Source organism: Alligator mississippiensis, chromosome 5, assembly GCF_030867095.1.
Source record: "Alligator mississippiensis isolate rAllMis1 chromosome 5, rAllMis1, whole genome shotgun sequence".
In the NCBI taxonomy this organism is placed as follows: domain Eukaryota; kingdom Metazoa; phylum Chordata; order Crocodylia; family Alligatoridae; genus Alligator; species Alligator mississippiensis.
This window is the reverse complement of record NC_081828.1, coordinates 9534480-9561074: the sequence shown is the minus strand read 5'-3', so window position 1 is coordinate 9561074 and position 26595 is coordinate 9534480. Positions and strand designations below refer to the sequence as shown.

General features: G+C 49.7%; 1 protein-coding gene across 1 annotated transcript in view; it reads left to right on the top strand.

Annotated features, from left to right (window-relative positions):
- Window positions 1-7051, top strand: part of SLC1A7 (solute carrier family 1 member 7) — a 95589-nt gene extending 88538 nt beyond the window's left edge. The window contains exons 10-11 of the mRNA XM_006259610.4: window positions 621-720; window positions 5671-7051. Coding sequence (XP_006259672.3) covers window positions 621-720; window positions 5671-5907 — 337 coding nt within the window. The 3' untranslated portion in view covers window positions 5908-7051. The remainder of the gene's footprint in view (window positions 1-620; window positions 721-5670) is intronic.
- Window positions 7052-26595: the final 19544 nt, after the last annotated feature.

The following is a 26595-nucleotide window of genomic DNA, read 5'->3' as shown; positions in this document are numbered from 1 at the left end:
TGAAGTCCAGAAAGACTACTTAGTGACCCTTTAGCCAACATCTTGGTTGGTGTGATTGCATCAGTTATCAAGGGCCTGACCCCAGAAGGTGTGAACAGCCCTTTACTCCCACTGAGTCTAAGCATCTGTCACCTTGCAGGGTCAGTCACAGAATCATAGAAAGTGAGGGTTGGAAGGGACGTCCGGAGGTCATCTAGTCCAAACCCCCCCTGCTCAAAGCAGGGCCAGCCCCAAATCAAACTGCAGCTGGAGCTCTGAATATCAAAAGGTTTCATACCACAAATGGGTGCAAATGGCTCAGACTGCAGAGAAATGACAATGCTTAAACTGGATTTGATTTTTCAAGTATTTAAAGAGCTTCAGCAGTCTGTACCTGTTACAAGACTGAGGGAGTCTATGCCAGCTGAGCGTGTACTAATAACAGTTTAGCCAAACACTGCTCAGTATAAAACCTGGCCATGCTGAGCTCTGCTCCCATAGCTGTACTCCCAGCAGCACCCAAGCCAGCTGGTTTAAAATTAGCTGGGTTACATCTACATGAGTCGCAGCTGCTGCAGTGATGGCAGTATAGCGGTACCCCAAGAGAGCTGAGCTCTTAACATCACCGTTTCGTTTGTCAGAGACAGATTCAGAACAATGATCAACGTCCTGGGAGATGCCCTTGCTGCTGGAATCATGGCTCACGTCTGCCGAAAGGAGTTCACCAAGGATGGCGATGAGGTAATGAGGACAGGAGGCATTCTGGGGCAACAGAGCCTCGGCACTGCAAGCCCGAGACAACATCTGGCATTCGTGTATTCTGGTTTGTCGATTATGTTCATAGTGAAGAACGTGAGGTTCTGTATCGCTTTTCAGGTGTGGGTAACAGGCATAGCACAAATGAGAAGGCTGATGTTGGGCTTGTCATCTACTGGGGGAGGTGCAGGAGATGCATTAAGGGGCTTAAACAACTGGCAAAAACCTTTTCATGATGACTGAAATCTCCTTCCCCCAGAGGTTAGAATATCACCAAGCAGGGGTAGCAGCTGGACCATCACCACTGCGCACCCCAACCAAGCAGGCAGCCTCAGGGCTTTTTAAAGTTGTTGGGAGAAGGATGCATATACAGTGCGAGGCATGTGGTTGAACAGATTTTAAGAGCCAGAATACAGTGCCACGTGCCTTTGTGGAATACATGCCAGCACCCCTTCCATGGGCCAGGCCCCCCTGGAGCTGCGAATTATGGTGGGGGGCTACCTAGTACTCTACATGGGCCAGATGTAAGTGCCTAAAGTTTCTCTTTTATGGGTAACTCACCCTCCTCCCATAGAAGCATGTAACAAGTTACTCCCACAAAACATCACCCTTGTGAAAGTATAGCCAGGAGCAGAAGCAGGAGGGTAGAGATCTTTGAACAAGTGTCACGTGTGTCCATGTGTGTGTGAGCATGCATGCTCATGTGCATAAGTATGTACGTAACACAGAATCCATCAGCTCAGCAAAAGGCAAGTGCCGGGTGTGTTTAGGATCCCAGCGGAGAGTTTAGCACAGCTCCAAACACTGCCGTTGGAATAACCTTCCTCCCCACTGCTGCAAACATGCCACTTGCATTCATCTAGTTGGTCTTTTCACACCTTCTGCATCACGTACAAGCCCTTGCTTTCCTTTCCTCGGCCCCATCAGGTTCCTGCTCCTCCACGTGAACCTTCCACCACGCCAGTCCATTTCCTTCTCTTGATGTTTTCACCCCTTCCTCCCTTTATGCCTGACACAAAAAGGGCCTAGTCTTCATTCAGATGCCTCTCCAGAGTGGGCTGCTTTCACTGCTGCAAGCCCTCCTCACTTTGAGATGCTGAGTCCCCCATCACTCTGCTTCATAGCAGTGCCTCAAGACGCTCCCCCAGCCAGGCCAGGACAGCTCGTATCAGAGCGCTTTGCTCTGCCACTCCTTCACGGGGCACATTTCTTTTTGGGCACCTTGTGCAGTACTGAGCGTACAAACCACAGTCAGTTGTTTCACCCATTTTAGCGGCAAGCCTTTCTGGCGAGCCCCATGCACACACCGGGGGCAACGTGCACAAAACAGTCCAACATTTCCCGCTTTCTTTGCTAGGGCCTTTTCCTGCTCGGCCCCCTTGACTCTTACCAGTCTCAGACAGAGCCCTTAGCACAGAGCCACTGCTGATTTGGCCTGTCTCGAATCTGGGTCTCCTGCCAGCAGGGAGCAGCTACCACCGGAAGGCCACGAGGGCACATTCCCACTCAGGCAGCTCCTGGGGACTGAGAATCCACTTCCCCTGTCCACGTCCATGATGCTGTGGCAGCATAGCAGGCAGGGGCCCTGAGGCTCCAGCTGTTAATGGGGCTGCAGCTACCAGCAGAAGCGTGGATACATCTTCACACCCTTTCTAGTGGCTTTGGCAGCAAAAGCCTTCTGTCACTCACGGGACTACCGCTGCTCTGCTACCTAGGATCTGCGTGTGGACGCACGCACCATTTTTCAGGCAGAATCTGAACGCTGCTGCAAAAATGCTTAGTGGAGGTCAGGCATTTCGGGTGTTGTTTTTTTAAGTGTACAAAGTAACTGCAAAATATTTAATCGAGTAGAAGGCCAGGAGATCAGGATGATCATCCTCGCCTGACTTCTTGCGTAACACCAGTCTCCTGCCATTTCATGGCTGTATTTAGAACGCAGGCTGGGAGCACAGTGTTCAGGTTTCACCGTGCTTCATTCAAAGAAAAGCTACAACAAGAATATAAAATGCCTCCTAAGGGATTGCTCAGTTGTTTGCAGGGAGATTTTTCTCTACGAGGTGCTGAACTGCCTTCAAATGCACCATCCATCCTCCTCGTGTCCTGGCTGCATACTTTGTGTAGTTAGTCATGTATACTCAAATGGCAAGTTATCTCAGCTGCAAGCCCACCCCGTCCCTCTGCCAATGTTTACGTATTATTTTCCCCATCAGCCCTTCTGATTTTCTATTCTAAATGATATTTCAACCTGTTACTCGTGAATCAGTCAGTAAAACTCTCCCTTCAACTTCCCCTACCTCAGACCACAAATACACATTAGCTCCGAGGCTTAGAAGGTATTAATAACAGGGAGGCAAAGAGGTGCCAAACTTGAATGAACCATTTGTCTGCTTAATCGTGTCGAGGCTCAGCTCTGCCCCACACTCCTGAGAAAAACAGCCTCCGCCGCCGTGGCGTTCGGCAGAGAGGGGAAACATTGTGATCGTGCAGTCTTGTATCTGACTGCATCTGTCCCAGAAGCATTGGGATTTGTAGCCCTCCCGGCATTTCAGCTTAGCTTAGTCCAACTGCAGATATAACTTTGGCTTCACTTATTTGGGGGATGTTACAGCATTATTGGCCTGGGTCAGACCTGGAGTTATGAACAACAGTGGGTTGAACTTGTACTTCGTAAAAAGCACTTTCTTTTTTCTGTTTGTTGGTATTTTTACAGCACTCGTTCAGGGCAGAAGGAACAAGGCATTTAGATGCCCAATGACACAGGCAGGAATTAGCACCAGATCAGGCAAAGCACTTAGGCACCTACCATGCCACTTAGGCATGATACGGCTGCCTAACCACCTATGGACAGCCACAGGCACATAAGTTTTGGCAAGTCAAGTTACTTAGGCCTCGCAATTGTGCTACTGCACATGCCCAGAGGTACCACTGCCATCATGGCTGAGCGGAGCATCTCAGCCCCCGTCTCATGCCTGTTTGGGATTCACAAAGTAGGCATTGCCATACTGAAGTCTCCCGAGGGGCCCAATACAGTAGACATGCTCCGAGCCTTTCTGTGTACCCTGACAGCACCGCATCTAGCAAAGCATGGCAGCCACAGTCACTTTTGTTCAACCCCCCCCTACATGCATATTATTCAAGGACTGCTAATGTAAAGTGTGTAAGCAGTCCTGAGCATGGGGGCGGGAGCCCAGGACTCGCCCTTCCAGACAAATGCCTTCATTGCTGGACTGCAGAGTCATGCTCCCTTTTTCTTGCTAAGTTTCTCTCTGACCCCACAAATGTTGCCTTCTGGGCTGCACTGTGCTCCAGTGATGGGATCAAGAGTGCCCCCCGCCTACCCTCCCTCCAACCTGGGCATTACAGCGTTTCAGTGGGGGGAGACAAGGGAAGAAGGCATGGAGCCCAGGTCCCCACTACCTAGGCAAGTGCTCTAACCACTAGACTGCCACAGAGAATGTGGCAATAGCCATGCTTTTCAAAAAGTAGGAGCTGGTTGTCCACACCAAAAGATGACTTGGGCACAGAAGTCTGAAGGGTTTCAGGCTATGCATCCCAGTCCCACTTCGGTGCCTAAATCAGGGCTGTAGGCAGGCACCGCAGTCAGGGTGCCCGATGGGGTTTCAGACACACGCAGGGCACACATTTTATCCGAGGGGCTCTTCGGGAATCCCTACGGGCCGGTTTAGACAGCACCCATCCCACATGCTGACAACCTTGAATCCCTTTCTGAGTGCCACTGCATTGTACAGATTTAGGGAACCTGGGTGTCTGCCTAGGGTTTGGAAAGCCCACTTTCGAAGGCAGGCACCTAAAAGTCCACAACTGAGGTCCTTAAAAGCCCTGCAAAGGTGCTGCCGAACCCTGGAGGGGCCTACATTTTATTTTTGAGCATAACAGCCCTGCCAAAGCATCCTCAGTCTTGACCTGCTCAGAGCCCACATAATGCTTAGGTCCATTAGGACATGCAAAGCAGGCCTTCCTCTGGAGGAGGAGGAGGAGGAAGTGGAAGTGATGCTGTCTATGCTCCTGCAGCTGTATGGTGAGAGAACTGGCCCAGGACACAGAGACCCCAGTTCTGGTCCCTGCTCCACTGAATATTTCTCTGGTTTGCGTCAAGTATTCAGTGGAGGTGGCAGAGGTGGGTTTGAGTCCTGGGATGGTGCTCTAACCACTCTGCTCCTGGATAAAAGGGGGCGTGGGATCTGCTCCAGCCACATTCAGACAGAAAAGACTGATGCCAGGAAAGGGACTGTGCGGACAGAGGCACCTGTGTGCGGTCCACAGCAAAGCGCACAAACCCTGGAGAGGGGCAGGACTGAGGATGCTGCAGCATTTCCATTGGCTTGGTTAGGTGGCACCCTGCCCCTAGGTGCCTAGCTTCTCCCCCACACCGTGGAAGAGCAGCTGTCAAGTGACCGTGGCTCTCAGGCTCCCACTAGAGTGACGAGACAAATACAAATTAGACACTGCAACCTCAGACCCTTTGATGATTTAACCCTACGGGGGGTTTACGAAAGTGCCTGTGCATCCAACTCCCATCGACTTCCAATCGAGATTTAGGCACCTGCTTTGGTCATTCTTCCTTGGCATAGATGTGCTTTATTAGGTACTCCAATACCTTTGTATATCTGGCCTTGAAAGCCCAATTCTCATTTAAACTAAGGCTCTTGTAGGTAGACAGACCTTAAAGCTACATTGCAGAAGCTGTGTATCAGCTGACTTTAAGTCCCCTTGATACAACCAGGGAAGTGTTAGGGGGCCTCAGAGTAAATAAAAATCAAATCCTGAAGGCGCCTGCGCCTCTAAGTTTTCCTAATGCATTAGAGAGACTGCATGCAAACTCCTGAGATAAGGAATAACTTCGTTTTATACACAGGCAAGGACACGCACAGCCCAGAGCAGGGATAATCTACAGACTTGCTGTTTCCCACACAGGTGCCACTGATCTGTGAAACTAAACCTATTAGCATCCACCAGCTCATGGCTTACCAGAGAAATGGCTGCGTGAAGCACATGAACGAGTGTCGTGGACCCGAAATTGTGAAAGTATTTCAGCATCACATACCTGTGCAAGTGGAGCAAGAAGAAAACCCAGTGGAGAACCACATGCGGAAATGCACCGGTCAAGACCACTGCACTATTGAAATCAATGAATTGGAAACAAACGTGTAATCGCTAGACTTGATGGTATCCGATACCCTGTGACCTGATACCCAATTGCTACCTCACAGCTGGCGGGCAGGACTCTGCCTCGAATGGAAAACCGTGGAGTTATTGCCACACTGCTTGTACCGGAGCTCGGAGACCAGCTGTGAATGTCAGAAAAGGCACAAGACGAGAAAGAGACGGGGGCTGCTCCAGTGGGATGATTTGAATACTGGAAACTTAACCGATGGACAGTTTTGGTTTTACTCTGGGCACGGTGGTTTGATTCCAGCATCGTATGTTGACACACCTTGGCTTTTTTTGTAAATTTTTTATTTTGACCCTTTTTCATTTTCTAACAAAAGCCTTTTTTGTGTGTGTGCAGCTTATTAATTATGCCCACGACGTGCATAGATTGCTTGGTGCGTGACAGTATTTCAGAAAACAGACTGACGCTACTTCTTCTAGTCCCTAAACAAAGGAGGTCACACTCGGGTTGAGAATAACACTAAGAAAGCTGCACTGATTTCCTAGTCTCTCAAGGCAATTCTTTTATCATTCATAATGCTGCAAACTGAAAATGGAGTGAAATCTGTATCCTTGCAGGGAAACATTAAAAAAGCAAGGCTGGTGGACACACTTTGAAGACTGGTATCAAACTGCACGGTCTAGTACAAAGACGCCTGGACTCCCGCAAAGGACAGTTTGTATTCCAAGTGCCAGATTCACACGTCCGTGTTTTAAAAGTCCAACTGCACTGGAGTCAGTCTCATATAGCCACAGTGGCAGAGCCACGTCAGCCCTCACACACACACACACACACATACCCACGCTGGTGCTAAAGAGTGCTCATATATTCTCTCCTTAAATTTGTAGGCTCTTCTACTGTATATTTGTGTAAATTTGATGCTCAAAGCTCTTGAACAACATGCTTCATCCCAAGGGCAGACTAAACAGAGACTGAAATCCAGTACAGATGACTAATAGTTGGGCTCCGTGGGGAGTTGGCTGTGGAAACTGGCCTGTTATTATTCATTATACCGTGGTTGGACTCTATTGAATGTTGTCTCTCTTGTTCAGCTATCTACCGAATCCTTCAGTTAAAATCAAATCTGCTGGGTGTGTAATGTTTGTAATGGAAAGCACTTTTAATAAACCTGCCATTGCAAAACCTAGTTGTCCGTGTACTTCTAGAAGGAACATATTCTTGTTTCTCTCTTGAGGAGCGGGAGGGAAAAGCATGGAGTTGGAGGAATTGCTGGAAGGGGGTTTTAGTACCAAAAAAAGAAAAATCACAGAAACGATTTCCTACCAAGCACATGACGTGTGTATTTTGTGTTTGCTGCATTTGTCACTTAAGACATATCAGCTCCCCAAATCCATATCTGGTGCTGTAATATATTGCTAAACATCAAGGCAACTTCCGTGGGAAAAAATGTAAAATTAATCAAAATAGTCTGGTGAGAAAGGGCAAATTCTGCACCACTGGTCGAAAATACGAGTGCTGTCATGCGTCCCACTAGTGGTCTGTGTGAGCCGTGTGTATTCACCTGCTCTTTAAAGCATGCTGGACTACTTCTCTCATAACCTACTCATTCAGCAGCCACTTCTATCTACAACATGTGTCGCTCAAATTTTCTGGCTTCAAAATACAAAGCCTGAAAACAACTGTCATGTCTTCATTTCCTGTAACACTGCACACATCCAATCCACTTCTTAGCCATCCGACCTGATGAAGAATGTCTTGCTTGCAAAAGCTTGTCTAACTCTATCCTAACAACATAATCAGTCCAATAAAAGGTATCACCCTAAGAAATCCTTGCCTCTTGCATAATTTCTGTTCCACCGTGGCTACAGCACCGCTCTTACGCTGCCCTCCCTTCTTAGTGTCAATTTTTATGTCTCCATCATAATATCAATCATCATAAGATCTTGGTTGCACTCACCATGAAAACACTGGGCATTTTAATGGACTTTTATATTGTTCGTAGCTATTTGGATAGCTGCTGGCCGCTTGGGACAGCAGATCTCCAAAGCCGTCTGATTTAAATGCTAATGATTACTCATGAAAATTCGGATAGGTAGCGTATTATCTCCTCTTCTAGTTAAAGAGCAAGAGGCCTCACACCCTATACATAATAGAAGAGCTGTAAATATTCAAAACAGTGAGTTTCTGAGCAAGCCCCAGATTAAATTGCCTACATATGATGAGCCTGTCTGCTCAGGTGGCAGTTGATTCATGAAACCAGAAGAGGTATTATATGTACCAGAGACTGGGCCTCATCCTCCACCGTCTTGTCCCTCGCACAGTAACTTGTAACAATTCGAGAGGCTGTAAAATCCTAGCATTCAGAACCAGTTTAGAGCATTTTCGAGCTCTTTTGCATGGGTGCAGATGACTAGGAAAGGTGCAAATCAGCCCCAACATTAGTAATGGGTAGTCCAAACCCAAGTACATTTTGAACAAGTCTGACCACATCCTCTCATCCCAGGATGCCATTGTCTGCCAAGCAGAAGGTGCTGCTGGGTTCCCAGCCAGCAAAGCTACATGCTGCTTTAAGCCAACCAGTAAAATACAAATCCCAGTGCCTGCCCCAAGTGATCTGGCCTAATCTATTCTATTCTAATCTGTTTTATCATTATTTTTAGGAAACAGGTCATCACAATTTTGTTCTGTTGCCATTAGGATGGATCCTGGGTTGTACACTGCTGTTTTACTCCCACCTGTACAGCTCCTGCTCGTAATACACTTTGATGTTTGCTGCAACTTTCCACAAAACTGAGTACTGATTTCTTATTTAGGATCCCAGAGTTTAGGACTCAGATCCTACCTTTAAGTGTGCTGCTTCAAAACCATCTTTCACCTTGTATAAACCGTGTGTAATGTCACCCTGTGCTGGGGATTCGTCCCTTTTGCTCCATGGTGCAATGACAGCAGATCTGAGAACTCACCTTGATAACGCCTCCAGGGGCTCTCCCCCCGAATCTAGAAGCATGGCAGTTTGCAGAGTGATGAGCCTCAAGAGACCCAGTCAACCCTAGCATCAGGAGCCTGGGTGGTCCAGGGTAGGACTGGAAGGGACCTCCCAGGCAGACAAGTCTAGTTCCTTGGAGACAGAACTAGGATTCAAAAATGAGCCTGATACTTTGGGAAAATGGTCTGAAATGAAAGGAAATGCAATAAGTACAAACTCTACAGACAGGGAGGAATAATTAAATGAGTAAATGCAAACTGTGGAGTGACTGGCTGACTACAGTACTACTGAAAAGGATGTAAGAATTACACCAGATGACAAGCTGAACCGGAGCTAACAATGGAATATTGTTTCAAGAAAGCCAACGGCCTAGCGGGATATTGTAGCAGGAATGTCACGAGGCCTCCCTGGCAATCCTGTGTCCTGGTTTGGGCACCACACTGTAAAATAGATGTGTACAAGCTGGAGAGGGTCCAGAGAAGAGCAGTAAGAGTGAGAACCAGTCTAAAAAAACATATGAGAAAAGTTTGGAAGAATTGAGATTATTTAGTCCAGGGAGAGATTTCATAGATTTCATAGACATTAGGGCTGGAAGGGACCTCGGAAGATCATCGAGTCCAGCCCCCCGCCCAAAGGGCAGGAAGTCAGCCGGGGTCATAGGATCCCAGCAAGATAAGCATCCAGTTGCTCTTGAAGGTGTTTAATGAAGGCGCTTGAACCACCTCCGGTGGCAGGCTGTTCCAGACCTTGGGGGCTCGGACAGTAAAGAAATTCTTCCTTATGTCCAGCCTGAAACGATCTTGCAGTAGTTTGTGACCATTCGACCTCGTCATCCCTTGGGGCACCCTGGTGAACAAACGTTCCCCTAGATACTGGTGGTCACCCCTGATAAACTTGTAGGTGACCATCAGATCACCCCTGAGCCTGCGCTTTTCCAGGCTAAAGAGCCCCAGGGCTCTCAGCCTGTCATCGTAGGGTGTGCTTCCCTGACCTCTGATCATGCACGTGGCTCTTCTCTGCACTCTCTCAAGCTTCTCCACATCCTTTTTGAATTGTGGAGCCCAAAACTGGACGCAGTACTCCAGCTGCGGCCTCACTAAGGCCGAGTACAGGGGGAGAATGACGTCCCGGGATTTGCTTGAGAAGCATCTATAGATGCAAGCCAGCGTTTTGGTTGCTTTACTAGCCGCAGCATCGCACTGCAGGCTCATGTTCATCTTGTGGTCAATGATGACCCCCAAGTCTCTTTCTTCCATAGTGCTAGCCAACATAGCACTGCTGAGCCTATAAGGATGCTGCGGGTTTTTCTTCCCAAGGTGGAGAACCTTGCATTTATCGGCGTTGAACACCATCAGATTCTCATCCGCCCACTTGCTGAGCCTGTCCAGGTCAGCCTGGATCATCCGCCTGTCTTCTGGTGTGGATGCTTTGCCCCAAAGTTTCGTGTCATCTGCGAACTTGGCCAGTCCGCTTCTGACTCCAGTGTCCACATCATTAATGAAGATGTTGAACAGTATGGGTCCAAGGACAGAGCCCTGGGGACACCACTGGTCACAGGACACCACGATGAGTGACTTCCATCAATTACTACCCTCTGGGTCCGACCCTGGAGCCAGTTTTCCAGCCAGTGGATCGTGGGGGACCCAAGGCGACAATTGGCCAGTTTCTCCAAGAGACGATCATGGGATACCAGATTGAAGGCTTTTTCGAAGTCAAGATGTATGACATCAATCTCTTCTCCTTTGTCCAGGTGATAGGTCACCTGGTCGTAGAAGGAAATGAGATTGGTCAAGCAAGACCTACCCACAACAAACCCGTGCTGGCTATCCCTTAAGATGTTGGCATCGGCCAGTCCATTAAGGATGGCCTCTTTGATAAACTTTTCTAAGCTCTTCCCCGGGATAGAAGTCAGGCTAATGGGCCTATAGTTAGCCGGATCCACTTTCCTCCCTTTCTTGAAGATAGGCACCACGTTGGCCTTCTTCCAGTCTTCGGGCACTACACCAGAGCGCCAGGAGTTTTCAAAGATCCGCGCTAGAGGCTGGGCTATGATGCTCACCAGCTCCTTGAGTACCCTGGGGTGAAGATTGTCAGGGCCGGCTGACTTGAAGGTATCCAGCTTCTCAAGATGTTCCTTCACGAAGTCAGCATCAATGGAGGGCAGGGGATCACCTTCATCCGGACTTCCCAGCCCTGTAGCGGGCATGGGCGTCCCATGGGGCTGATGAAAGACCGACGCAAAGTACCTATTTAATAGGTTGGCTTTTTCCTGGGCGTCAGTTGTCAATTGCCCCATCTGGTTCAGCAGGGGTCCAACGTTGCCCTTGCTTTTCCTCCGGCTCCCCACATATCTGAAAAAGGACTTTTTATTGTCCTTGATGCTCAAAGCTAGCTGGAGTTCAGCTGCAGCCTTGGCTTTCCTGGTCAGCTCCCTACAGGACCGGACCAGTGCAGAATAATCCTCCTTGGAGGTGACTCCCATCCTCCATCCTTTGTAGGCCTTTCTTTTTAGCCTCAGGAGGTCTGCTAGGTCCCTGGAGAGCCAGGGGGGCTGCTGTGCCCTCTTGCTGCCTTTCCTCCGAGATGGAACAGACTTAGTTTGGGCATTGAGGATCGCTCCCTTGAGGAGCAACCACTCTTCTTGAACTCCCCTCTCCCCGTGGTCATGGTCCCTTAGGGCCTCACTGACAAGCCTCCTGAGCTTGTCAAAGTCGGTTTTCCTGAAGTCAAGGACTTCCGTGTTGCTGACCGACTTGCCAGCTTTTCGGTGGATGATGAAAGTGATCAGCTCGTGGTTGCTGTCACCAGGTCGAGCAGCGCTTTGCCTCTCGTTGGCCCATAGACTTCTTGAGTCAGGTAGAGGTCATCCACACACGAGAGGAAGCTTTGTGACCTCTCAGATTTTGCTGAGCGATCCTCCCGCGAGATGTCCGGGTAATTGAAGTCACCCATGACAACCATGGTCCTGGAGCATGCGGCCTCAGCCACATGGGCAAACTTTTCCTGGGCAAACTCCTGGTCAAGCTCAGGACTTTGGGTGGGAGGTCTGTAATAGACTCCCACCATTGTGTCCCCTGTGCCGTGTTCCCCACAGATTTTAACCCAGAGGGTCTCCAGCCGTCCACCCTGGTCGCCAATATCGGCTTGCAGGGACGCGTAGCTTTCCTTAACATAGAGAGCTACACCCCCGCCCCTTTTCTCTACACGATCCCTCCTGTACAGGGTATAGCCATCTATACCCGTGGTCCAGTCATGGGTGGAGTCCCACCAGGTCTCCGTGATCCCTATGACATCATAATTATTTGCATTGAGCAGGAGAATGAGTTCCTCCTGCTTATTCCCCAGGCTCCTGGCATTAGTGTACAGGCAGGCAAGTGCCCCCCGGGGGGCTCCTTCCTTGCCCACAGATTTTGCCAGGGCTGGGGCAGAGGTGGGCTCCCTTAAGTGCCTTGACCTGCTGGCTTTGCAAGGATTGCTCAGCGGGCCAGCAATAGCAGTAGTGCCCCCGTCCCCCAGCGGGCTTAGTTTAAAGCCCGGTGGAGCAGGTCAGCCAGTCTGGCTGAGAAGAGCCTCCTCCCTAGGGGACAGAGGTGGAGACCATCTCTTCCCAGCAGCTTGCTGCCTCTCTCACCAAAGAGCAGGCTGTGGTCATGAAAGCCAAAGCCTTCCCGACGACACCAGCGCCGCAGTCTTTGGTTGACCACGTGGATCCTCCTCTCCCTCCTCGGCCCATAGCCTGAGACTGGGAGGATCGACGAGAACACCACCTGTGCCCCCAGACCCTTAAGCCCCGCTCCCAGATCCCTGTAGCGCCTCATGACCCGGCTGGGAGCTCTCCGAGCCGTGTCATTGGTGCCCACATGAATTAGGAGCATGGGATAGTGGTCTGTGGGTTTGAGGAGCTCTGGGATCCTCTCCGCAATGTCCCGGATGCGGGCCCCCGGGAAGCAGCAGACTTCCCGGGCTAAGGGTCGGAGCGGCAGATTGCCCCCCTCCGTCCCCCTCAGGAGAGAGTCTCCCACAACAAACACCTTACGTTTTGTCTTGGGGAGAGCAGGGGCGGGAGCTGCAGTTAGGCCCATGTTGCCTGCGGGAGCCGGCAACTCAGCAGGCTCTGCTGGGGCAGCAAGAGGTGTGTCCCTGTTGCTCAGCTCCGGCGGGGCAGGGGCCTTGGTGTGGCGGGCCTTAGGGCCCTTAACCATCATGGTCTATGCCCCTGCCTGGACAGAGCGGGAGGTCCTGGAGTCCTCCTTTGGCCTGGAGGAAGATTGTAGTCTACCCTCCGCCTCCCGGGGGAGAAGGGCCTGGCAGTAGGAGTCTATCTCCTGCTCGCAGTCCCTGATGACACGCAGTCTCTGGACTGTGGCCTGGAGCTCCTCCAGCTGGCGCGCCAGAGACTCCAGTAGGGAGCAGACCCCACAAGGGGAGGTCGCCATGCTCCCAGGCCCCAGAGCCTGAAAAAGGGACAGGCAGCCCCCGCAGCCGAGAGCCAGGGGCTCCGTCTGCGTGGAGCCCGGAACCAGGGGCTCTGTCTGGGTGGCCGTCTCTGAGGTGCCAGGGGGGGGGCCGCGGAGCCCGAGGGGACCCTCGGGGTGCGGCGCGTGCCCATCCGTGTCATGCCTCTGGAGGCTGGCTGGATGAAGAGATGGAATTGATAACAGTCTTCAGAAGTCAAATAAAAGGCCGTTAAAAAGAAAAGGGTGATTGATTGTTCCCTGGGTCAGCAGGGGACAGGGCAAGTCATAACAGTTTTAAACTCTAAGTAGTGACAGGTCAGATACCAGGAGGCACTTTCTGCCTACGAGGATTATCGAAACACCGACACGGACTACGTAGAGAGGATGTGGAACGTCTGCTCCTAAGTTTTTAAGTGGAGGCTGAACAACCATTTGCCTGGGATGGTTTAGAAAAAGGCTGACCCTGCCCTGAGCAGGTGATAGGACTAGTGTGGCAGTGACTTGGTCTTGTCTCTTGACAACAAATTGTGTCTGCTTGATAGACTGCTTGCTGAGGCATCCTGTGCCAGCTAAACTGGCTTTCTGAGGGTTAAACTCGGTTTTCTGCTGCTTATCTATGTCTTGCAACATGCTCACAGCTAGAAGAGAGAATGTAAAAGGAAGCCGTTGTGGAGAAGCAGCTCCTGTATTTTGTTAATGCATTTTGCCATAGCTTAAAGCCAGCTTCCTTAGCGATGGCACAGCTAAAATTAATCATGTAAGGAAAACGCAAAGGCTTGTACTCCTATTGATCAGTCCTATAAGGGAGTTTGTAGTATAGAACTATAATTGGCTGCAAGCCAACAGCTAGCTCAAAAAAATCCATACATTTGCTGGTGGAAATCAGCTGAAGGAAAGCGGCGTGGTAAAGGAAGCTCTCATTGTGAAAGAGAGACTGCAGACCTGAATTCAGCGGGCCGGTGGGTCCTGAGAAGCCCGAAGACTGAATATCAGGGTCCCTCCCGGTACCCCTTTGGACAGCGTAGCTTGGGGGCTCCTGACTTCGTTGGATTTCGAGAGGCTTGCTGTATACCAGGCATGAAAGGGGACTGCCGATAAGTTGCCAACTTGGAAATTTACTGTCTGTCTTTGTTGTGTTGTTAAGCTTTGCATAATTACGTGTTTGTTAGATCAATAAACCTTTCTTCCCTTTTTACCCCGACCACTCTCTCAATCCCGAACAAACCCACTGCAGGCAGCTGGGACAAAAATTGGTGCCACAAACAGGATTGAGAGACTTTGGTCCAGAGAGAAAGGTCAGAATGGAGGGGGTCGGGTGGGCTCCACTGGTGGTTTTACTTAAAGAAGTAATAGAGATGGAGAATCCTGGGTGGGATAAGGATGAATTGAGGTCTGCCTGGAGTGACCCGGGAACCGTCCCTAATCAGTGGGCTAAGTTTGCCTCTGCCAGCTGGGATAAACCCAAGAAGGGGTGTCTGTTGTAGCTGCTGGCCACGTGTCTGCAGTTGGGGGCTGAAGAGATTGTCCAACTCCGGGAAGAGAACACCTGGTTATGTGAAGAGCTAGAAGATGTAAAGGACTCCAACAATGTGGCGTGTGAAGCTGCAAGAGCAGCTCAGAGTCACTTGGAGACATTAGAACGAAGGGAGGGGAAGGTTATCATTGCACGGGCAGCTGCTTCCCTTCAGAGGACGGCACAGCTAGCACAGGCTGTGGAGCCTACTTTCGAAAAGGTACAGCAATGCTTGTATGATGAAAAACAGGAAGTAGAGCTCTGGAAAGATGACAGGGAGGAGATTAATGACGAGTCTTATGCTGAACCACCCCCATATGCCCCCGGCCAGAGAGAGGAGCCTGGCCAAGGATCTCCAGTAGCAGCGACTCATACAGGGCCGCAAGGGGGAAACCCCCGAGCAGAGCTACGTTTCTTTACCCGTGTAGAAATCCAAGACATACAGGAGCAGTATAAGTCCAAGCCAGGGGAGCCAATAATAGACTGGTTAGTTCGACAGTATGCTGAAGGGGCTTCAGCAATTTCTGTGAGTCGTGCTGAGGCAGCCCAACTGGTTCTGCGCCCCGAACTCCAGCTAAATCAATTTGTAGGAGCCGGTGAAAAGGTTACTTTGTTTTCTGCTGCACTACAGGCCACTGCCACCAGTTACGGTAATATGGAAGAAGAGCTTAACTCCGCCCTTCCGGCGTGGGCCAATTTAGAGGAGGCTGTGCGCTGTTTGTATCAATTAGCGCTGACTGACATCATTCCTGCAGGAAATTGGACTCACACACTAAATGAAGAAGTCGTGACTGCACCAATGTGGAGGAGGTTCTGCCAGCAAGCACCAACAGAGTGCACCCCGGCCCTGTTGGCCTTGGAGCCAGAGGTAGTGAACAACCTGGTAAGAAATGCGATCTGACAATTAGTGCAGCTTCTGCCCATTTTCCAGAAGCCAGGACTTGCCAAACCAATGAAAACCACCAAGGCCGTGGTGGTAGCCTCAGGAAAAAACAAACCTCCTGACCCCAGAAAATTGTTAAGAAAAGCTGCGAAAGCCTGGCCCAAGGTTCCACGAGCAACTATGTGGAAAGTCTTGTTGGCTGCCGGTTTCAATAAAACACAAATCGATGGACTACCCATGAATGTCCTGCGAGGACTGTGGGCTAAACATTGTAGCGAAGCCACAAGCCCAAAAGAAGAACCTTCTGCGCCACCAGCAATGTCACCGGGGGGATTTCCTGCCCTGAGGGCAGCTCTATTGACACTTCCCCAGATGTGTGTGGGGCCATCACCACTTACCTCCTCTAATCACCTGGCCTAGGAAGTCCAGCCGGCCCGACCCCCAAGGGAAGGGGCCACCATGGGGGCGGTAATGGGCCGAAGACCGGCATCTAATATTAGCTCCTTAATTTGGATACCCGTACAGATTCAATTAGATAAAAGCAAGAAGTCAGTCGACATGCTATTAAACACAGGTGCCCAGATTTGCATTTTAGATTCCGCAAATTGGAAAGGAGAAAAAGGAAGCCCTTATCAAGTAACTGAAGTTGGAGGCACTAGACGACCAGGACATCTGGTTTGAGCAACCTTCACGTTACCTAATGGCTCTAAGGTAACGGTGGTGGCGGTAATACTTAAAGGGGGGCCAAACTTACTGGGACTAAATGTACTAAAGGACAGCAGTTTGCCCTTGAGCGAAAAACTAAGCAGTTTGGGTGTGCAGTGTCTCACCAAAAAAACAAAAGAAACGGCGATGATGGCTGCTGTCCTGTCTCTACCTGCCATAACAGAAGACATCTGGTGTTATGGGCGTGCGTGGATGAGATCCGTTAATATCAAAAACATGTTGCAACAGTACGTGTTTGTAGCTGTAGAAGTTATCACAGGAATAATGTTCGCCCACACCTCAGCGAGAGCTACTGGCCAGGACACTTGTGCAGCACTGAAAACTTTGCTAGCCGTACGTCCACCACCCATTGAATTACAGAGAGATAACGGCCCTCATTTCTGCAATCATCTTGTATATGCCTGGACTGCGAAACAGCATGTGATGGACGTATCACATCCCTTACCATCTGCAGTCTAATGGATTGGTAAAGCAAGCCAATGGCATCCTCAAATGCAATTTGCGGTTGGCCGCTGGCTGGGCTCTCAAAGACTGGGACTTGTACCTGGATCAAGCTATCAATTGGGCCAATAACTAACCTTGTCTGGGAGGAAGCCCTATGCAACAGGCCTTTGGATTGGGTGGTCCCCGGGAGCCGGCAGTAGAGCAACCTAGGGGTGATGACCCGGGAAAGCTCCAGGCAGGGGATCAAGTGGTAGAGAAACATCCTCAGGGAGATAAATGGGAGGGAACATTACTGGCAAAAGGTGTGCATAATACTTGGTGGGTATGTAAGTTAGATTCATCTAACGGGAGCCAAGCTCCTTCTTGTCTTGTTCCTACAGATTGGATCTGTCCGCAAGCGCGGCCATAGCCATTCCAGTTGAACCAGCTATTGAAGACAAATCTTATCCTATCACCTATCTAAATCAGCTGGCACCATGAAGGGGTGGACTGTTATAATTATGTTCTTCTTATTAATGCTTTATTGCGTTTCTTGTGTAGGGCGTGTCTCCTACCCTTCCTATTACCCTATATTAATGAACTTATTCCTGAAGATCTAAAAAAAATAGCCTAACCCTGAAGAGCATTCCCCAGAACGCGCTCAAATGACCTTCAAGTGATCCAGCCGCAGTATCCATATTGGAAGAAACCCGCCACTCCGGACAAGGTGAAATCCTGGCCGCTGAGCAGGAGGAACAGAATAGTTGACTGGCGAGGTGGTAACTGTCAGTGCTCCCGTGGCACCGGTTATTATCTTGGGCCTACCTGAAAGCTGGAATGGCTAACTGTGGGAGGGGAGGTAATTGTTGTAGTTCTGCTCGTCTATGGATTTGTGGTTACATACTTCCTGCGGGAGGCCCCATTGAGTTTAACATCCCTAAGTCTTTGCCTCCACCCGAGCATTCTGCATCTGTTCAGTCGCTCGAGCCACTGTATTCGTGGGAAAATCTACCCCCTCCCATTCCTATGGCTGACAACACTCTCCAGCGATGGTGTAAAACCCCCCAGGGGGAGGGCGTGCTACAGGCTGGAACAAAGTTATTACATGGTTTGTAAATCATACCTACACAGGGGCGTGGTGGAATGGTACCCACTTTAATACTACTGAAAAAAAAAAAGCTGTATCCGCAAGTTTCCCCCAATTATCCCCTCCCCATTCCCTCATAAAGTTTATGTAGCTTTAGCATCTCAGCTATAAATGTCTCAGAATGCTTCAGCAAGCAAGGGGAGGAAGGTGGCAGTGACTTGGTCTTGTCTCTTGACAACAAATTGTGTCTGCTTGAAAGAGTGCCTGCTGAGGCATCCTGTGCCAGCTAAACTGGCTTTCTGAGGGTTAAACCTGGTTTTCTGCTGCTTATCTATGTACTGCAAAATGCTTATAGCTAGAAGAGAGAGTGTAAAAGGAACCTGTTGTGTTTAAGCATTTCCCGTATTTTGTTAATGCATTTTGCCATAGCTTAAACCCAGCTTCCTTAGCGATGGCGCAGCTAAAATTAATCATGTAAGGAAAACGCAAAGGCTTGTACTGCTATTGGTCAGTCATATAAGGAAAGTTTGTAGTCTAGAACTATAATTGGCTGCAAGCCAACAGCTAGCTCAAAAAAATCTGTAAATCTGCTGGTGCACCCGGAAATCAGCTGAAGGAAAGCGGTGTGGTAAAGGAAAACCGCAGACCTGAATTCAGTGGGGCGGTGGGTCCTGAGAAGCCTGAAGACTGAATATCAGGGTCCTTCCCGGTACCCCTTCGAACAGCGTAGCTTGGGGATGCCTGACTTTGCTGGATTTCGAGAGGCCTGTCATATACCAGGCGTAAAAGGGGACTGCTGCTAAGTTGCCGGCTCGGAGATTTACTGTCTGTCTTTGTTGTGTTGTTAAGCTTTGCATAATTACGCATTTGTTAGATCAATAAACCTTTCTTCCCTTTTTACCCCGACCACTCTCTCAATCCCGAACAAACCCACTGCAGGCAGCTGAGACAGACTAGATCATCTCTCACTGTTTCTGCTGGTCCTATTTTTTTTTTCCAGACCCACCTCAAAAGGAGCCCTCAGTCAGAAGAAGCAGGCAGTGGTCCTGTGAAAGTCTCACCCGCACAGCGAGCACTGTCAGACTTCTGCCAACGGGCTCACCTTCTCTCCTCCTCACTTTGCGGCAGGCAGGGCACAAGGAAGTCTCGATTTTGTAGCAGCAGAATGGAAGCAGGAAGCGTGCTTCTTTTAGTCGCATTCACCAACCAAACCCTGCTTATATGCTGCTTGGGCTCTGCATGGAGATCAACAATGTGTTTCAGATTGACTGTGGCATCTTTATATTAGGGCTATGTGAAGCTTCAGTCCCTGATTCGATTTGTACCCTTGAATCGAATCAGAGGACCCTTTAATCTCTCCGGATCGAACCCTCCAAATCAATTCAGAGAGATTCGGAAAGATTTGGTGATTCGGACATAGACACAGCTTTAAATGTTTTTTCTACATGCCTCTAGGTAGCAAGCGGCTTGTGAACGCTGCGATGGTGGGGCTCATGGAGTGTCCCACAGGAGTGCGGTGGGGTCCCCAGTGTGCTCCCCAGGGGACCCAGAAGTGGACTGGAAGTACTTCCAATCCACATCCAGATTCGCTGCCACGCATGTGCATGGCCCGCCCCCACTCCTGCGGGCCGCCTCCAGCCCCAGCATCGCAGCCTTCACAAGCCGCACTGGTACCTCGAGGTATATAGAAAAGACATTTAAAGCTGTGTCTATGGCTGAATCATTGATTCTCTGAATCAGCGTCAAATCTTTAGATTTGGATTCAGTCGAACTGAATCGGGGATAGTGATCCAAATCAACAAATCGAATCACTGTCCCCAATTCGAGCTGAATCCGAATCAAATAGGGCCTGCTTCGCACACCCCTACTGTATATCTGTTCATGCCCATTTTGCTATGACCACTGACTGTCATCCTAACCATAAATCTCACTGGGACCTTTAGCTCCCTGGTCTGTTGTATCCACCCATTTTCTCTTGTCTTACCTCCAAATAAAACATGCGGTCCCTTCCCGTGTTGGGGCTTAAAGCCCACTTTATGGAAATGGGAGGCTCCTCCCTAGCTTGCTTCTGCGGCCGTATGGCTGAGGGCAGGCGAACCTTGGGGGCATCTGAACCCCAAGCCTCCGGGCTTGGGCCTGCACATAGGATGTCCGCCAAAAGACTTTGGAAATATCTGAAGCCCCGGATGGGGGTGGAGGATTTTTGCCGGTTGTAGGGCCACTTTTGGTTCTGGACTGACTCACGGATTTGGACTTGATTTGGCTTGGGACGCGAAACATTTCTTATAAAAAAAACCAACCTCATCTTTTCAGGATGTTTGCACAGTGACTAACACAGTGGGATTCTGGGGCCTGCAAGGGATATCACAGCAAAGCAACAGCAACTGTGGCATCTTCCTGTGCCAGGAGCACAATGTACCATTGCATAACTTTGGAGTGGCAAACACGAGGGTTTTAGCTATGCCCATTGTAACCATTTCTATCTATTCATTTTCCATGTCTCACAGTTTGTTTGGAGCAACTTGGAACAAGGATGCAACTGGGCTAGTAATTAAGTCCATATCATTTTGCATGCATGGCTCTATTCACATTTTCCAGCGACACATCACATTTCAGCCCAGCCAAAATAGTGAAGTTGTAGTTTAACTTATAGTCAGCAACTTCTGCGTTGGTGTACACGTCTCATATGGTGTCCCAAAGAGAACAAGCACGTGACCTTTATATGTTCAAAACGCTTATAAAAAAATTATCAAACCATCCACAAATTACAAGTCTTTTCAGGGAATAAACCCTGCTTCATGTGGGAAGAAAAATGTTTCTGAGCTGGCAGCACTCAGCGCTCATTCTCAAGTTGCCTCATTCTGCTGGAAAGAAAAGAAACTGATGGTCTGAAAACCAGACCCCGGCCTCATCTGAAACGGGAGCGGTGGGATGCGTGAGAGCGGGAAACGGGCGGGATGCTTTCACTGGACAACATATAGGAAATCGGGTCAAATTCCATAAAAAGGGGCATCAGCCTCATGATGCCTAATTGGTATCACCCCTGTGACAGAGAATAACTTTAAAGCAGATTAAGCAGCCCGCGGAGGATTTTGCAAGTGGCACAGAACTGCTGAAGAGGGCCACTAGAAGTATAACGGGAGGAAAGGACGGACAAGGGGACCCAAGTCCTACCGACTCCCAAGTGCTCTCGGCAACCAGCTTAGCCTACAGACACCTGGAGATTGCTCTAATTTACTCTGGAGAAGAGGCCAGTGCAGACACAGCCCAGAACCGGAGCTGCCAGAGCGACTTCCATCCGCCCGCGCCCAGCACGACTCTTCTGGCACCAAGGTCTGCGCCCCGACCCTCTGCGGGAATGGCCACCGCTCCCACCTTTCCCTTGGAAGAACGCAGGAAATCAAACGAATGAAATGAAATACACTCGGCCCTCTTCAAAGGCCGTGTTACACAATATAGCTTCACGGACTCGGCGACTCCTATGCCGAGTTTTGCCACGTGAAAAACTAGCCCAACAGATGTCTAAAACAATGGAACGATTCAAACAAAACCCCAGCACGAGCTCTGGAAGGGAGCTGCAGCCCAACAAGATTGGGCCCAGTGCCCTAAGTCCTATAGAAGATTACACACTGATAACTATGAAACTATATTTGCTGCATTAGCAATCGAGCTGCATTTACAAAATAAATGAGTAAATCCAGACTAGACTCCCTCACTGCATCCTGTATCTATCTGATAGTAGGGCTTGGGGTTTTTGTTCACAGCAGTAATGGTTTGCAGTACCGTCAAGGTGTGCAAGAGACTTAGCCTTGTTGCCAGATGTGTAGCCTTAAGGTGGGTTTTGCCTTTTATGTGCTGCCCATAAAACCAAGGTAACTGCTGACAGAGGATGGCTGATGTGCCAGCAGAGCGTGCAAAGTGGCAATGGGAATGAATCTGGAAGGCCCTCACTGCCTTTGATCTTGCACTCCTGCGGTGATCTCCCTGCAAACACGTGTGTTTTTACAGAGGATTTTAACTCTGCATAGTTCTCCTAAGTGGAGAACATATATAGGTAGTTTTGAACTAGTCTGAGGGTCAACTTGATATCCTTCAGCTGGGACTGACCTTGACTAGCTACATCAGGATTAAAAACAACACAGCTTTGCCTTCTGTGGGATTTTACATCAAAATGGATGTTTTCAAGCAGGTGAAGGGGTGGGGGTACCCCTCTTACGCAGTGGAAGAAGTGGAAAGAATTGACCCCCCGTAGGAACAGAGGATGCCCAGCGCCTTGTAGGACTGCGCTCGTAAGAGATGTATTTATGAACGCGTCACTTCAGACTGAGCTCAGATATATGAGGAGCCAACACGCTCTCAGCACAACCCTTCACAGCGCCAATGTACGCTCAGCACAACCCTTCGCGGAGCTGGAATATGCTCATTTATCCTGGTGCAATTTACAGCAAGATGCGTCCCTTAGAGCAACCTGGAGGCTCGGAAAAGTGCTCAAAACGCAGACCCCTGCTCCCCCATACATTGCCTATAGGATCTCACACAAGTCACTCGGGGGTGACTCCTTGAAAACCACTGGGGCAGAAAAATGCCAGCAACAGAACTGCTCTTTGTCCCCTCGCAGGGCTAGGAGCGGATGAAAGCGAGAACAGGATCTCTCCAAGGGGAATGCTTTTGGCGAGAGACGAGAGGACACCCCTCCGGCAGCGTCCCACCGGGACGAGCAGGTCTTGCATTGCAGGAGACGCGGTTCTTGACTTCATAACACGGCCCTGTCTGCCTGCATGAGATGGATCCGTGGAGGCTCTCGAGTCCAGGTCTTAATTTGCTTCTTCAAGTCCTTCAAAGAAGCTGTTGTGTTTCACATCTTCAGCTGCTGGTACTACCACCGCTAGCCCTTCAAAAGGAGCCATATCATTTCAAAAAGGGGATGCCTTTCAGTGAATAATACAATGTTGGAGTTGTGTGCATGCACGCACAACACAATTGTGTGCACGCACATACATACACAACTGAGAGAGCCAGAATTGGGCCCATTACTTGAAACTTTTGGCAGCTAACCTTTTGGTAGCTAACCCTGGATGTATATTTTCCTGATATGGATATAGTATTTTTAGCAGTTTTTACGCCCCCTCCCGGCAAAGGGTATTTTAATAAAATGGAAAAAGCAGGGAGGCAAAATGAGAGGTGTGTTGTGTTCAGCGATATCTCACATTACATCTGCCACAAACACTATAAGCATTACAGGCCAACCCCCCCACCCCTGCAAAACCAAAAGAAAAAAATACTGACCTCAAGATGTTTTACTGGGTTTTACCACTGGGCTATTAAAAACACGTGGAAGTTGCATACAACCAAGTCAAACTAGATATTTTCAGCCCCCCGTCTTTTCCATTTAAATACTGCCAATAGTTCTTCTCTCTGATGGCTTTTCTTGGTGGAAACACAGCTACACTCAAACTGCAGAGATCTGCTTCGGCTGGAGCTTCTCTCGGGTTGACTCCGTAGGAATACACCAACCGCATCCTTGGAAAGTGGAGCTCCCCCAGGTTTTTATGAAGGAAAGCAAAGACCGTCTTTGCAAAGATAACGGGCTAATCATAATGGTCTGGAAAGTCTAAAAAAAATGTAGTCTCAATTACTGATCCAAAGAAACCTCCTTAACGTTACCATAATAATCATAATAATCATGCACATGGGATTTTTGGGAAAGGAAAAAAATTCATCCTTCAAGTGCAATGATTTATTAAGAGAGCCTTAGCTTATGTTTTAAAAAGCATTTGAAGACAATACATCACCAAAGATTAAGCAGACCATTTTCAAGTGCACAATGTTCTGGGACATTCAGACAGGGCTCGAGTCGTTGTTACGGAAATATTTTGTAGGTCTGACTGTACAATACTTTTGTTACCCACAGACTCCCTGCATAGCTCACAGCTGGCTGACTTTTCAAACCACGCTGAACCAAAGCTGGAGTGTAACACCCATATTTTCTTCAATAAAGGAATTCAGTTTCTTTAGGGAATCAGTCACTGTTGCTTGCAATAGTAACCTAATAAAACAATTACGCTGATGTCCGTAAATGAGTCCCGTTAGCAGGAGAAACCCCTTGATCAAAGCAGGCCATTCACACTCTCGAACTGGAGATCTTTACACTTAAATCTGAGAGATGGCAGCCCTCCGTCCCCCAAACATGCAGAAACAATGCAATAATCTAGAGGGAAGGCTACTGGCAGATTATGTAGGCACCCCGGCGCCACAATAATTCAAGTTAAGACCAGGGCTTGTTTAAACAGTCATGATGCTCTAAACTACAGATGTGTATGAAGATGGTCTTGCAAAGCCCTGTGTCATGGAAAGGGCAGAGGTGGTATTAGTGGTGCAAGCTGGGGATCACGTGCTTTCCCAAGATACGGTTTCCTGCCAAAATGCTATGCTTGTGAGCAGCTTTCTGTGCACAAACAGCACCCGGTCCACCTGGAATCGCCGGAGGAGATCCGCCCTGGGCTAAGCCCCTGGCAGACACCAAGCCCCAGCATCAAATGCCAATCATTAGGAAGTTATCGGGCTTTGAGCCCAGCTCTGCAAACTATTATTAACTATATTTCAGGCCAGCCCTCCTGAGAGCCCTACCCTCAAGCTGTGCCCCAGGACGGGGCGCCAGCTGGCAAGGAGCAGACCAAGCGGCAGGGTGTGCCAGGACGCTGCTCGCAATCCAGCTCTGCAGCAAGCAAAGGGGGGTTGGCAACTACATCCTTCGCAGTCGGCTGGGCCTGCCCCCACAGGGGTCCTGTCTTATTTGATGCATTTCCCTCGCCAAGGGAGCCCCAGGGAAGAGGTACATAGCCCTTCCTTGCACGGTCCCTGCCTTCGGGGTGGGTCTGTCCCCAGATGCCTCTGGTGGGGACCCAGGCTGAGCCTGCAGACTGCAGACAAAGAAATTTGCCACCCCCTGTGGTCCCCTGAAGCAGGAAGATGAGGGTCGTGGCTCTTGGAAACTTTTGGGGGAGGATGGAGTTGGCGCTGGATGCTCCCAGAAGTTGCCATGGACATGCACGGGCGCAGAGCGGAGGGGAGGGCAGCAGGCTGAAGACGAGGGAGGCTGGGAGCGTTGTAGGGAGAGCGAACAGAGGAGGGGAGTCAGTGCGTCGGTGGCTGGGCGTAGGAGAGCAGCCATGGGGCAGCAGAAGGGGGTAGCACAGGATGGGGTCCAAGGAGGCCGAGGGTCCTAGGACCCTGGGAGGAAGCAGAGGCAGGGGTCAGAGCGCTAGAGGAATGCACAGCGGGTGCAAAGACAGGTGCTGAGCTGGGTGGGCGCACAGTGAAGCGCAGGCAGCAGTGGGGAAGCGAGGAGGCAAAGCAGATCTAGGAGAGGAGGTAGCATTTAAGGGAGGGACCTGGTCCGAGTAAGGTGGGAGGGGAAGGTGGAGGGGACCAGGCCGGTTACAGCAAAGTTGGCGTGTAGTGGTTGTAGGGGTGAGGGAAGAAAACAACAGGGATCAGAGCCGGGGGGCACCGGGGTGCGTAGGTACTGGACATTTAGGGGCACTGCCGACTGCTGAGGAGAGACCCGCCTGGGTCTGTCTGCATCCTGGTGGGTTATAGACCACGAGCTCAGTGACTCGGGTGCCTGGAAGCCATCAATTAAATGTCATTTGACAGCAACCTTTAACTCCCTGCTGGGGGATGAAAGAGGATGGAGCTGGACTGGTCTCAGCGGTGGCAGATGACAGGACCAGGAGCAATGGGCTTGAGTTGCAGCAGGAGGTTTAGGTTGGATATTAGGAAAAACTCTCTCACTAGGAAGGTGGGGAAGGAATGGAGCAGGTTCCCCAGAGAGACTGTGGACTCTCCATCCTTGGAGGTTTTTAAGGTCCAGCTGGACAAAGCCTTGGCTGGGATGAACTAGTTGGGGATGATCCTGCTTTGAGCAGGGGTTGGACTAGATGAAACCTCCTGAGGTCCCTTCCCACCCTCATTTTCTCCGTGTCTTTGATTATGAGCTATGCAGATAAGTAAGAATAGTTTGGAAATTGGCCTTTGAAAAGGAGAATAAAAGCAGAGGCTCCAGTCCTTGGGTGCAGATACATTTTGCCCCCACCGAACCTCTGGCCTTTTGGACCGTTTTAGACTTTTGAAGTCCTTCTGAGGCAGGTAAGCTGGCTCTACAGCACCTGGGGAAGTCCTAGCTGGGTGGCAATGCCAATTTTCTAATAATGGAAAGTAACCAAATCCCCATGCCCTAAAACCTGGAATTATTTAATCCTGTACGAGGTAAATGGCAAATTCTTCTTGGGTTTGATAGAAAGTTATGTCCCCGTTGGAAAAGTGTAAACAACAGCACAAGATGCAGAGCAGTAGGGAATCAGGCTCACGGTGCCCAAGGCAGCAAAATAATGACGTATGGTGGACAAAGGTGTTTTCTTGGCTGTGTTTTCTGCTAGTGAAACATAACCCCCACCAAGGGCCAGATTCTGGAGCAGCTCCTTTAATGTCAGTGAAATGATGCCAGCTGAATGCTGGCATCAAAGCAAGCACGCTGTGACCCTTCAGTGCAATTTGGATTGCCTTAGCAAATGCCGAGGCTCGTCCAGTACCAAGCGCCTTCATTGCATTTGAGGCCCGAGCAGGCAAGGCTCTCCCTGACTCCTGGGACG